This window comes from Ictalurus furcatus, chromosome 29 (assembly GCF_023375685.1).
Source record: "Ictalurus furcatus strain D&B chromosome 29, Billie_1.0, whole genome shotgun sequence".
In the NCBI taxonomy this organism is placed as follows: domain Eukaryota; kingdom Metazoa; phylum Chordata; class Actinopteri; order Siluriformes; family Ictaluridae; genus Ictalurus; species Ictalurus furcatus.
The window spans coordinates 105001-119117 of NC_071283.1; the positions used below are offsets into that span (position 1 = coordinate 105001).

The 14117-nt window shown below is 44.0% G+C and overlaps 1 protein-coding gene across 3 annotated transcripts; it reads left to right on the top strand.

The window, feature by feature from the left end:
* The first annotated feature begins 1336 nt into the window (after nt 1-1336).
* Nucleotides 1337-10265, top strand: elf2b (E74-like factor 2b (ets domain transcription factor)). 3 transcript variants are annotated; one of them, XM_053619424.1, is made up of 9 exons: nt 1337-1511; nt 2587-2671; nt 2816-3026; nt 6584-6700; nt 6869-7042; nt 7352-7435; nt 7799-7988; nt 8582-8902; nt 8976-10265. In XM_053619424.1, the coding sequence occupies exons 2-9, from the start codon at nt 2597-2599 to the stop codon at nt 9370-9372; spliced, it is 1569 nt and encodes a 522-aa protein (XP_053475399.1). In that variant the 5' UTR covers nt 1337-1511; nt 2587-2596; the 3' UTR covers nt 9373-10265. The 3 variants fall into 3 exon arrangements, with proteins under 3 accessions (XP_053475399.1, XP_053475400.1, XP_053475401.1); XM_053619426.1 differs by lacking the exons at nt 1337-1511; nt 2587-2671 and adding an exon at nt 3513-4849 and having other exon boundaries at nt 2899-3026; XM_053619425.1 differs by lacking the exons at nt 1337-1511; nt 2587-2671 and having other exon boundaries at nt 2884-4849.
* The last annotated feature ends 3852 nt before the right edge of the window (nt 10266-14117 follow it).

Consider the following 14117-nt stretch of genomic DNA (forward strand, 5'->3'; position numbering starts at 1 on the left):
AAACTGCGATTTTTTTTTACTTATTAGCTTGAAGTGAGAGCAGGAACTAACGTGTTTCACTGATGTTCCACAACATAAAATGCAACCATAAATGGATAAAAAGTCTAACGTGTCATTCTTTAATAAAATATGTAATTGTGCTGTGATGTAAGATGAATAAAACACTTGGAGACATGCTGTTATAGGAATTTAATCAACTTCGGGGTGGTAAAAGTAACTGCTTCATCACTCAGTATGTTACTGTAACACACACACACACACACAGTGTTTATGACATTGTTATTATAATGTGTCTATAATCACAAATCACAGTGAGAGCACACACACACACACACACACACACACACACACACACACATTGTTTATGACATTGTTATTATAATGTGTCTATAATCACAAATCACAGTGAGAGCACACACACACACACACACACACACACACACATTGTTTATGACATTGTTATTATAATGTGTCTATAATCACAAATCACAGTGAGAGCACACACACACACACACACACACACACACACACACACACACACATTGTTTATGACATTGTTATTATAATGTGTCTATAATCACAAATCACAGTGAGAGCACACACACACACACACACATTGTTTATGACATTGTTATTATAATGTGTCTATAATCACAAATCACAGTGAGAGCACACACACACACACACACACACACACACATTGTTTATGACATTGTTATTATAATGTGTCTATAATCACAAATCATAGTGAGAGCACACACACACACACACACACACACACACACATTGTTTATGACATTGTTATTATAATGTGTCTATAATCACAAATCACAGTGAGAGCACACACACACACACACACACACACACACACACACACACATTGTTTATGACATTGTTATTATAATGTGTCTATAATCACAAATCACAGTGAGAGCACACACACACACACACACACACACACACACACACAGTCCACGTGTAGTCATCCTCAGATGCTCAGGTGTATCCTCTCTCAGCTGTATGTCGCTTCGGATAAAAACGTCGGCTAAATGAGGTAAATGTAAACTTCTGTGTGTGTACTGACATTGTGTGTATTTACATTAAAGTAAACACATACAATTTCACTACTGAACAGGACTTTTCCTCACTAAGGTGATAACAGGGTCAGTGAAACGTCGTGTTAGTTTAAATTTTAAAAAGATCTTTGCGAATTTCAGTAGTTTAAATCTGTACCATATCTGCCTCAGGACACTAGATGGCGCGCGTATGTAAAACAAAAGTTTGCGCATGCGCAGTGTTATATCGGCGGCAGACGCGAGATCTCGGGTGTTTAAAGGTGCGCATGCGCAGAACAGAATCGCGTATTTTCCGACAGGTTACATAGGTTTTTAGCAATATAGCTAATAAGATATTAATATAATAAAACATCAGAGTTTTAAAACTGCGCCTTAATTATAATAAACATTTATAAAGACTACATCTGACTGTGTATTCACTGCGCTGTACTGAAGGTAATGTCGACTGTTATTACAACTATCTGCGCTCTGTTTGTTTAAGATAACTGTTGCTAACGTAGCGTAGCATCACTGTACGCTTTGTGCAGCAGTTTGGCTGTTAGCTTTAGCAGCTAATGCTAACGGACTGTGTAGCTAGTGTAGATGAGTTGAGCCATGTTTACAGTAATTAAAGTACTTAATGTACATAAATATTACTCCATTTATCCATGGCGTCTCCACTCTTTTAGCATGTTTAATGCGTTTAGGTAGTTAGCAAATGCTAATACGGTGTGTTTATTTATTTGTGAATTTGATTGAAAGTGATTATTTACAGTATTGTAGGGTTAGCATTAATGCTAACTGTAGATGATGAGTAAATAACAGTGTAGTTAGTTTTGTGTATATAATATTTATCTGCCCATTAGGATGTTTCATGTCTGTCAGGATCATGTCATAGAGGCGCATAAACATGACGTCATAAAAATAACAAATACGAAATATCAATGTGTTTAAATTTTACTGAACATTATTGCAAATATGCTTTGTCTGTTTCTCTCTTTGCCTGTCTCTGAGTTATTACAATAAAACATTCTGTTGTTTATTCTTCATTAAATTCCGTAGATTCCGTACCTGTCTAGTAGAGTCTGCAGGTTCAGTACCTGTTCAGTATATTCCATAAATTCAGCACTTGTTCATCAGATTCTGTATCTGTTCAGAAGAGTCTGTAAGATAAATAAGTTTTAGTCATTAAAATGTTGGTTTTTATTCAGTAGACACAGATTGTGCGTGTGTATGTGTGGTCAGTCTGGTGTAAAAACAAAAGTGACTTTGTGTTTGGCCATGCGATGCCACTTTCATGTGAATATATACATACACACTCACACACACTTCAGCTGGAGAAGTACAAGGGAGAGAGACAGAGAGCAGGAGAGAGATATGGAAGGGTCTCAGACAGGGAGAGATGTTGGAGTATGAATGGATGGAGAGATACAGACAGACTCTCAGTACTGGTGGGAGGTGACATGGGAACTGACAACTTTCTGTGTGTGTGTGTGTGTGTGTGTGTGTGTGTGTGTGTGTGTGTGTGTAGGGAATGCGGGATGACGTCGGTGGTGTTGGTAGACAGTGGAGGAGCCGTGCTGGAGTACATTACTGCAGTGGAGGATCTACATCAGGTACATACACACATACAAACTTTTCTGATGAACACATCTACACACTGGCCTGTCCAGACTGATATCTATCTATCTCTCTCTCTCTGTCTTGCTCTCTCTCTCTCTCTCTCTCTCTCTGTCTCTCTCTCTCTCTTTGTGTAACAGGAAGAGGGTGTATGTGAAGTTGAGGGAGTGTGTGAAGGTGTGTGTGAAGTGGAGGATATGTGTGAGGATGTGTGTGAGGTAGAGGGAGTGTGTGATCAGGAAGAAGAGGAGGTATGTTCACCCGCACAGGTGTTTGTGTACGATGAGAACACGGAGCTGATGCAGGGGGTCGCTGAGGAACAGGAAGTGGAGACAGAAGTAGTGGAAACGGGTAACGCACACACACTGACACTGCCTCATGTGGCTCTCTGCTGAACTGCAGCACTGTTCTGTCTCGCTGCCCCTCTGTTCTGTCTCGCTGCCCCTCTGTTCTGTCTCGCTGCCCCTCTGTTCTGTCTCGCTCCCTCTCTGTTCTGTCTCTCTGCCGCCCCGTACTGTCTCGCTGCTGCCACTCTGTACCGTCTCGCTGCCCCTGTGTTCTGTCTCGCTGCTGTTCTGTGCTGTAATGTATGTTTGCTTGTAACAGTAGATTTGAGCAAGATTACACACTGCATACTGCACTTTATTCTTCATTCAGGTCTTTTGTAATTCAGTCACACAGTCTGAGAGGGAAATGGTTTTCAGATGATTCACAGATAAAATACAGATATTAAACTTACTCCAGCAATAATTGTGTGTGTGTGTGTGTGTGTGTGTGTGTTTGTGTGTATATGTGATCGTGTGTGTGTGCCCTGCAATGGGTTGGCACCCCGTCCAGGGTGTCCCCAGACTCATAAGTCCCCTGGGATAGACTCCAGGCTCCCCGTGACCCTGTGTAGGATAAGTGCTACAGAAAATGGATGGAATTTTTCTTTCTCTCTGCCTGCTAGCAGTTTTTCGTTAGCAACGTTAGCACTGCTTCTGCTCTCTTGTGGCTGTGTGCTGAAATACAGCCCTGCAGTATGACCTCAGAAAGATCACTGAACTCAGTAATTCAGTCAAACATTAACAAAACATTATGTGTAAAACCTAGCTTCAGGCTGAGTTCGTTTATACCACCATAAATATCCACTGAGGTGCTTCACATCTTTTTTTCATCTCTGATTTGTGGGTGATGGAGATCTAACTTAAACTGGACTCAACAAAATAAAAACTTTTAAAAAATTACTTGTGTATAATTATCACCAATGTCAGCACTTTTACTAATTGTTTTGCTAATTGGAAATGGAACATGGGCGTATTTTTGATTTCGTCACAGAATTGTGAACCCACAGTCCTGTGACGAATTCAAAAATACGCCCGTGGTCATTAGGCTAGGAAATCTGGAAGTATTGGTAAGTCTTTATAGTTTAGTAGAATTATAAACATTTTCTTCATGACCTTATTAAAGTGAAACCACAATTTTTAGTCACATTGCATGGACTTGTGCTTTTCTCCATTAACAGACTCAATTTTCAACATCATTTCTTTATCAATGTGTGCAAATTTAACATAAAAATATCGTAGTAAAGAAATTTATACGCTGTTAATAAAAATATTAGATCAGTTTTAGTGGTAGCTTTTAGAGAATCCCTTACATTATTAACTTTATTCTGAGGTAAAATTTCTGTAGCTGACAATTTAAGAAATCCGTCAGTTAGTGAGCTATATATCTTATATATGTTATGGATAAGCTGCGTGTTTGATAAGTGTGTAAATTAGACTGAAATAATGAAGTAAATAAATGAATTCTGAGGTAAATTCTTCGTATAGTACAGAGGCACGCTGTGCGGCAGGATCTGCGGCGGTGCTTCGGCGATATTAGAGGTGGAGTGATCTCTCTTATTCGAGCGCTTAGCGTGCGAGTCAATGGCGTTGTTTTTTCCTCTCACCTATATTCAGGGCAGTTACGCCTTCCTGTGCTGTGATTGGCTGACAGCTCGTGAATATGCGCTACTAGCCAATCCCAGCACAGGAGGGCTGGGCAATCGTCAGGCGCGGGAGGCGGGAACTGCCGGAGTGCAGGTGGGAAAGAAAGAAAATAACGCGAGTCAATGAGTATGAACGTGAAGCTAAACATGGCGACGTCGCTTCATGAGGGAGCCGCTAACCAGTTGGATTTACTCATCCGTGCAGGTAATGCGGGCATAATTCTCAGAAAGCAGCTTTGCCACTCGGGGTAGTGTGCGTGATTGTGTGTTTTTGTGAAGTTGTAGGTCGCCGGTGCAGTTGTGAAGTTAGCGGAGGGCATATTGCAGGAAGTGGATCACCTTGGTTCGGTTCCGTGTGTAGAACCTTTATGGCGGCTGGTTTTATAATATTCTGCTATGCGTTTTAAAAATGCATTTGTTTATTTTGCAGGTGTTTTGTAAAGTGTGTAGATGTGGTGTAACTGCGTGTTTGTTGATAGCGGTGTAAAAATAACGGGCTTGGAGGCGAAACCAGGAAGTGTGAGCGCGCGTGAGGCCGAATCCCAAACGACTGCTCAGTCCTCACACCCGCGTCCTACGTAGTGTGTGACGCAATGACGCACATCCCCTATGTAGTGTCCTATGTGTTGAGTAGGGATGGATTTGCGATGTGGCGCGTGTTGTCTTGCCTCCGTCTGTGCCACGCTGTCTCACACAGGAAGGACACACACTGGGCTTTTAATTTCAGCCTGTGTAAGGAGTGTATGATTATAAAGCGTTATAACGGATATATAGCGCGGTGTTCACAGCGATGCGGTGGTGTTATTCACTCTCACTTGGATTTGATGATAAATGTGAATGTACCGTGGCTGGAAAACAGCACACCTCCTGACTCCAGACTTAATAAATGGATTAATATATGTAATGTATGTTTAGTGAAATTAGTTTTATTAATCACATTAGCACTCCGTGTGATATAGTTTTCGCCTCTCCCCCGTCCCGTTATCTAACCCGACCAAGACCAGCGATCTGTTTTTACTCCTTATTACCCCTCCCTCCATCATGTTTTATGTTTTTAGAACTTTAAATCGATGTGTGTTTATATCGATCAAAACCGGTTAAACCAAACAGCTTATTATATATTTTTGCACTGAAATCCGATTGAATCCTAGACATATTTCGATGGCGGAAGCGTTGCTACTCCACCGGGGGCGGGGCTCGCCGTTTGATTGACGCCCAATTCTGTCCAATAGGAACGCGCGACGCTTTCGAATTCTCAGCTCGGCCACTCTCGGCCACGCGCCGTTCGTGCGTCATTCTGAAAACCGTCCAATCAGAGTGGGGGGCGGGGCATGAAGGGCAGGAAGCGAAGTGGAGGGAAAGCGTGTAAACAGGGAAGACGAGCGCAGCGCTGCTATTCTGAGACACACACTTAGACGCAGGATGTCTCTCAAACCAATCTGTGCACCCTTAAAAATGCACTACACTGTGGAGCTTGTGTGTGTGTGTGTGTGTGTGTGTGTGTGTGTGTGTGTGTAATGCCTAAAGATAGGCTCTGTATGGAAGGCACTTGTGTCCAAACATGGGCAGTGCAGGAGTGTGTGGGAGGAGGAGTGGATAGACAGGGGCAGGTGAGGGGTTTAGTGGGGGTGTAGTGTTTGTGTGTGTGTGTGTGTGGTGGGGGTCTCGAGCTGTGGGTCATCATATGATAAAATAAGACTGGTGACGTAGGTGAAGTTGTGTGTGAGTGATGTGTTATCTTCAGCTGGAGCAGCAGATCTGTGCACAACTACTTTTATTTGGTGAAGGGAATTATGGGATTGAGGAAGCAGCAGCCATCATCCTGCAGTCTGAACCATAACTGTGTTGTAGAACCTTTAAAACCGCTGTGTATATTCAGTTACACATTATGGATACAGGTTAATTCCATAGTTCTGTTAACTCTGTGTGTGTGTTACAGTGGAGGCATCAGTACATGGAGGCTCCGGTGTTCACTGCACTGATAAAACAATTGAAGCAGCAGAAGCTCTTTTACACATGGACTCACCATCAAGCTTGCGGGGAGACCGCAGTCCAGGTACACACACAATCACACAGAAATATGTGCTGTTTGTAGAGGAGTAGTTTTCAGGACGTGCATGTTCAGTAAAGTCTTGGAACTTTTGTGCTGAATCCCATTCCATTCTCAGGATGAAATGTGTGTGTGTGTGTGTGTGTGTGTGTGTGTGTGTGTGTGTGTGTATAGAGGTGTTTGTCCCTCCATGTGTATCCACTCCAGAGTTCCTGCATGCCGCCATGCGTCCTGATGTTGTCACGGAAACAGTGGTGGAGGTCAGCACAGAGGAGGTGGAGCCTATGGAGGTGGTGACTTTAATCAAGGAACCGAGAGGGATGGAGAGAGATGGGCGGAAAAAGAAAAGTAAGAACAAATACACACAGAGGGATGTGATTACTGCCCCCTGCTGGTCATGTCCTCAATCACATGACTGTCTCAGATTTCACTTGTACACCAATACCACATCATTTGCATATAAAGCTCAAGTGTGTGATGTTCTGCCCCGCCCACATTGCTCTGCCTTCTTTCTCTGTGCACAACCTCGAGGTTGTGTCTTGCCACTGCCAGTGCTAACGCAGCATAACATTTTATTTACTGGTGTGATGTCTGTATATAAGAGCTGTGTGTGTGTGTGTGTGTGTGTGTGTGTGTGTGTGTGTGTGTGTTCTGTAGCTGGGAGGAAGCCCAATAAGCCCCACCCCATCCCCAATGGTTCTCCAGATTTAGGCATCAAGAAGAAGTCAAGAGAGGGCAAAGGTCAGGCTGTGTGTTTGTATGAATGATGGTGACGAGAGTATATGATAACTGTGTGTTTGTGTGTGTGTACGCTCACTGTCCACTTTAATAGGAACATGTACACCTGCTTATATTCAGTTATTCTAGCAATCAGTCATGTGGCAACAGCACAGTGTATAAAATCTTGCAGATTCAGGTCAAGAGGTTCAGGTAATGTTCACATTCTGATCTGCCACATGATTGGCTGATTGGATAACTGCATAGATGAGCAGGTGTACAGGTGTTTCTATTACCGTGTATGTGATATTGGGGTGTGTGTTTGTGTGTGGATGATGATGATGATGATGATGATGATGATTTTGTGTGCGTGTGTGCGTGCTGTAGGCAGTACGTACCTGTGGGAGTTCCTGTTGGACTTGCTGCAGGATAAGAACACCTGTCCCAGATACATTAAGTGGACCCAGAGGGAGAAAGGCATCTTTAAGCTGGTGGACTCTAAAGCCGTGTCCAAGCTGTGGGGCAAACACAAGAACAAACCCGACATGAACTACGAGACCATGGGACGTGCCCTCAGGTAAAAACACACGCACCTGCACTTCTGCTCAGGTTGGAGCAGAACAACTCTTTTTCTTTTGATGTTCATTTTATATTTAAAGCTGGGTGGTATAAAACAGGACGATACGACACCGCTGTATGTTGTATGGGTGGTGCTTCCTAAGTCTTGGCTTTTGTGAAGAGGTCACACTGTGAAATGTCGATCTTCTGTTGGTCACATGTCTTCACGTGATATGAATTCGCAGGTCAGAGTTGCCAAACTTGGACTGTGGAACACAGCGAAATGAATGGAATTGGAGATGTGGCGTGATGAAGGTCTCGTGTGACACTGTGTTCACCTCAGGGTTACAGGCTCTAAAAGTTCGGCAGCAGCGAATAGGGGTCAAGGGTTCAGGCTCAGGGTGCAGGGTGTTGGGCGTAAGGGTTCCAGAGTAGGGCTATAGGGCCTTTTGTCTAATATTGTTTAATAAGGAAGAAGAAAGTAAAGGATTTTAATAGCAGTGCTCTCTAGTGGACATGCTGTCTGTCTGCATATCTCTCTCACACTCTCACTCTCTCTCTCCCCCCCCCCCCCCCATTTTCTCTCTCTCGCTCTCTTTGCTCCATCTGTAGGTACTACTATCAAAGAGGGATCCTGTCAAAGGTCGAAGGTCAGAGGTTAGTCTACCAGTTTAAGGAAATGCCTAAAGACATTGTTGTCATTGATGATGACAAGTGTGATGCAGATGATCTGGGCGGGGCTTATGAGCATGTCATGGCCACTGACCTCTCCAAAACGTCGGGCATCCTGAGAGGGGTGGGGCCAGTTATAAGCCCCACCTCTCCCAAAACCAAGCCCTTGCCCAATGTCACGCCCATTCAACGCATAGTGACCGTTTCCACGCCAACAGAGTCGCCGCATGCCACAATTATTCCCAACGCCAGTGCACCCAGGTACTGTGTGTGTGTGTGTGCGTGTGTGTGTGTGTATTGTTTGGTGTGTGTGTAATCTCTTCTGCGTCTGCAGGACTGTCCGAGTTGCTATGCAAGTCCCTGTTGTCATGACAACGCCCCTGGGTCAGAAGATCTCACCGGTTGCCATCTCAACAGCGACCCCACCTCCTTCCAGCGTTACCACGGTGACCGGAGCCTCCACCCCGAAGGTTCTGATCCAGACGGTTCCGGCCATGGAGAACAGCGATAAGATCACGCTACAGCTCGCCAAGATAATCACCATCACACCCATTACTCTCGCCCTGCCCCCTGGCACAGGTCCTGCCCACTCACACCCTCATAGCTCCGCCCCCACCACACGGCTTCCTGTGCAGATACATGTTCAGTCTGACAGTCACATGACACACACAGAGCCAACCCAGGAAGTGGAGGGACACACACAGGAAGTCACAGCTTACACACACAGCTAAAGGGGGAGACAGTCTCTTCTCTGTCACGCACACACATACACCAGCCAAACAGGAAGTGGAAATGCGCAGACAGGAAGTAGTAATAGCACAAATTTGTGGAACTAAAAACAAAAAAAGAGAGACTGTCATGGAACATTAACTAACACACACAAGAACACAGCAGCCCTGTAAATTCATTGAGACTGTTTTATGGGACCAGCGTGAAGGGCACTACAGACAGGAAGAACACTACACAGGACACAGTCCGTATGACTGTACACACAGAGGAGTGTGTGTGTGTGTGTGTGTGTGTGTGTGTACTCACACTTTTATACTTGTACAGAGACTTAATCCTTTTTTTTTTTTCTTTTTTTTTTGCATTTGTGATGCAAAACCAGCATTTAAGTTTGGACCGTCACTGTGATGATGTCACAGGATGAAGGGAAAGGACAGATGGGCGGGAGAAGGGAATGTGAGAGTGAGAGAGAGATAGGAAGGAAAGAAAGAATGAATAGGAAGTGAGAAAAAGGGAATGTGTGTGTATTATTATTATTATTATTATTATTATTATTATTATTATTGTTATTATTTCTTCAGTGGAGGGTTAATAAGGTGTGTGTGTGTGTGTGTGTGTGTGTGTGTGCTGTACCAAGCGCAGTATTACAGACAGCTAATCACACAATGCTGTTTAAGGTCAAAGTTCAACATTTCCTTTTCTTTCCTCTACTGTGTGTGTGTGTGTGTGTGTGTGTGTGTGTGTGTGTGTCCTGAGTCAGAGGAACAGCAGGATGAGGAGGAGGAGGATGATGATGATGATGATGGTGTTTGTATATTGAACATTAGAATTGTACACTCTATTTTGTTGTACTCTGTATTCCAGTAGATTTTACTGAATTATAAATCACTGAACTCTCCATCTCTCGCTCTCGCTCTCTCTCTCTCTCTCTCTCGCTCTCTCTCTCTCTCTCTCTCTCTGAAATGGTTACTCATTTCTCTGCTGTGCAATACACTACATGGCCAAAAGTATGTGGACACATGACCATCACACCCATATGTGGTTCTTCTCCAAACTGTTGCCACAAACTCAGAAGCACACAGTTTCCCTTCAGTGGAACTAAGAGGAACCCAAACACTGTTCCAGCATGACGACGCCCCTGTGCACAAAGCGAGCTCCATGAAGACGTGGTGTGTGAAGGTTGGGAAAAGATAGAAGAACTCGAGTCCTGCACAGAGCTCTGACCTCAACCCCACTGACTCATCACCTTTGGGATGAACTGGAACTGGAGTCTCCTTACATCAACGTCAGCACCTCACCTCCAGCACCTCACCCACAGCCACGCCCCAAACTCTAGTGGAAAGCCTTCCCAGAAGAGTGGAGCACATTATAACAGCGAAGGGGAATAAATCAATTAAAACTCAACTCACTAAGACGAGACGTAAAACGCTGAGTCAACTAACCCAAAACACAAACACTACAACATGCACACAACGTCACAGAAGAAAGGAAAACACAAGTATGGATTATGAAGTGAGGAGGACAGAGAGGGGAACCTTGTGGAACATCTCAATATCACCACTGATCTCCAAACTTGCCATCTATAATGTATGTAGAATTTAACCGATCAGCCATAACATTAAACCACCTCCCTAATATTGTGTAGGTTCCCCTTGTGCCTTCAAGGAAGCGGCAGATCCTTTAAGTCCTGTAAGTTGCGAGGTGGGGCCTCTCTGGATCGGACTTGTTTGTCCGGCACATCTCACAGATGCTGGATCAGATTGAGATCTAGGGAAATTGGAGGTCGAGTCAAACCCTTGAACTCTGTCATGTTCCTCAAACCATTCCTGAACAATGTGTGCAGTGTGTCCGGGAGCGTTATCCTGCTGAAAGTGGACACTCATATTAGGGAACACCATTACCATGAAGGAGTCTACTCGGTCTGGATCAGTGTTTAGGTAGGTGGAACGTGTCAAAGTAACATCCACGTGAATGCAGGACCTGAGGTTTCCCAGCAGAACATTACCCAGAACATCACACTGCCTCTACCGGCTCGCCGCCTTCCCATAGTGCATCCTGGTGCCATCTCTTCCCCAGGTAAAAGACGCACACACTCCGCCCTCCACATGATGTAAAAGAAAACCTGATTCATCAGACCTGGCCACCTTCTTCCACTGCTCCATGGTCCAGTTCTGATGTTACCGTGCCCACTGTAGGAGATTTCGGTGGTATACAGGGGGTCAGCATGAGCACTCTGACCACTCTGCAGCTACGCAGCTCCATACGCAGCAAGCTGTAATGCTCTGTGTGTTCTGACTCCTTTCTCTCAGAACCAGCATTAACTTTTTCAGCAGTTTGTGCTACAGTAGCTCCTCTGTGGGATCGGACCAGACGGACGAGCGTACGCTCCTCACACACATCAATGAGCCTTGGGCGTCCATGACCCTGTCTCCAGTTCGCCGGCTCTCCTTCCTTGGAGCACTTTTGGTAGGTGCTAACTCCTGCACACAAGGAACACCCCACAACACCTGCTGTTTTGGAGACGTGCTGACCCAGTCGTCTAGCCATGACAATCTGGTCCTTGTAAGGATCTGAGAGACTTTAACACTTGCCCATTTTTCCTGCTTCCTACAATCAACTTTGAGAACTGACTATTCACCTGCTGTCTAATAAACATATCCCACCCCCTTTACAGGTAACAAGGTAATCAGTGTTCACTTCACCTGTCAGTGGTGTTAATGTTATGGCTGATTGGTGTATTGTATAAGGTGTGATGTATACACTCACTGAGCACTTAGGAACACCTGCACACCTTCTCATTCATACAATTATCTAATCATCAAATTGTGTGGCAGCAGCAGTGCATAAAATGATGGAGATACAAGCAGCTTCAGGTAATGTTCTTATCAACCATCAACATGGGGAAATGTGATCTTAATGATTTTGAGTGTGGAATGATTGTTGGTACCAGATGGGCTGGTTTGTGTATTTCTATAATTGCTAGTCTGGGATTTTCATGCAGAACGGTCTCGAGTTTACACAGAATGGTGCAATAAAAAGAAAACAGTTCTGTGGATGGAAACACCTTGTTGATGAGATTAGAGGAGAATGACCAGACAGCCTGGAGCTGACAGAAAGGCTACGGTAACTCGGATAACCATTCTGTACAATTATAGTGAGTAGAAAAGCATCTCAGAATGCACAACATGTCAAGCCTGGAGGTGGATGAGCCACAACAGCAGAAGACCATGTCAGGTTCCTCTTCTGTCAGCCAAGAACAGAAAGCTGAGTCTGCAGTGGACATGGTCTCACCAACACTGGACAGGTGAAGACTGGAAAAACGTAGCCTGGTCTGATGAACCTCGAATTCTGCTGAGACACACAGATGGTAGGATCAGAATTTGGTGCCAACAGCATGAATCCATGGACCCAACCTGCCTTGTGTCAACAGTCCAGGCTGGTAGAGGTGATGTAATGGTGTGGGGAATGTTTTCTTGGCACACTTTAATAATTTAATTTAATAATATTTATTATCTATGAATGGTAGACATGTAGTTCCAGCATGACAATGCACCATGTCACAAAGCAAAACTCATCTCAAACTGATTTCAGGTACATGATGAGTTCAGTGTTCTTCAGTGGCCTTCCCAATCACCGGCTCTGAAGTAGATCACCTTTGAGATGTGGTTGAACCGGAGCCTCGCAGTATGGAAGTGCGCCTGAAAAATCTGCAGGAACTGTGTGATGTGCATGTCAACATGGAGCAGAATCTCAAAGGAATGTTTCTAACGTCTTGTGGAATCCATGCCATGAAGAATTGAGTCTGTTTGAGAGCAAAGTGAGGCTCTACCCAGTATTAATGTAGTGTTCCTAATAAAGTGTTCAGTGAGTGTATGTAATGTATATAATCTGTGAATTAGGTATATAATGATCTTTACACTGATATGAGTTAATGTACGTGTGTGTTCTCGCCACTGGGGGGAGACAAAACTCCATCCTCAAGAAATGAAGACAAGAATCTAAAGAAGGAATGATGAAGAAATTGGAGCAAATGAAAAGATAAAAACAGAGAGGGGGAGAGAGCAGAAGAAAAGAGAACAGAAGCAGGTGAGAATTTCAGAAAGGGAAAAATACAAGCAAATATTCCTGTTTTCATTCTGCATTTCATTAGTGTACATGGATTTTACTTTAGCCCCGCCTCTGACTCCGCCCCATACTCATGAGTGAGTGTGTGTGTGAGAGAGGCTGAGTCCTGAAACACAGGTGATACAAGTGATTATATTTTAATCTTTCTGTGTGTGTGATGGATTAATGGAAAAGAGGGAGTGAAAATTGATTCAGTGCTCTGGTGACTGGAGATCCAATCTCACACTGTTTCATGTTTAGAATCAAAAGGAGTGTGTGTGTGTGTGTGTTGTAATTCTGCTCTCTGTAGCTCAGGTCTGTACTCCGCTCCAGAATTATTGGTGCCCCTTCATGTGCAGTGAGAGATATTTAAATTTTAAACATGTTTCAATCATAGTGCTGCATAATTATTGGCACCCCACATTCAATAATACTTACTAGCACTCTGACATTTTTTTTTCAGATCCCCCCCTCCAACCCCTCAAGGTAACTTTTATAAATCTCTGATTAAAATGCAGCCACACTTGATACTTGGAGGAGAGCAAAAATGTATAATGAGCCATCTGTACACACACACACACAATATTAACATGACACGGATAACACAAACAACACAGTGCGTGTGTGTGTGTATTGTCACGTTTAT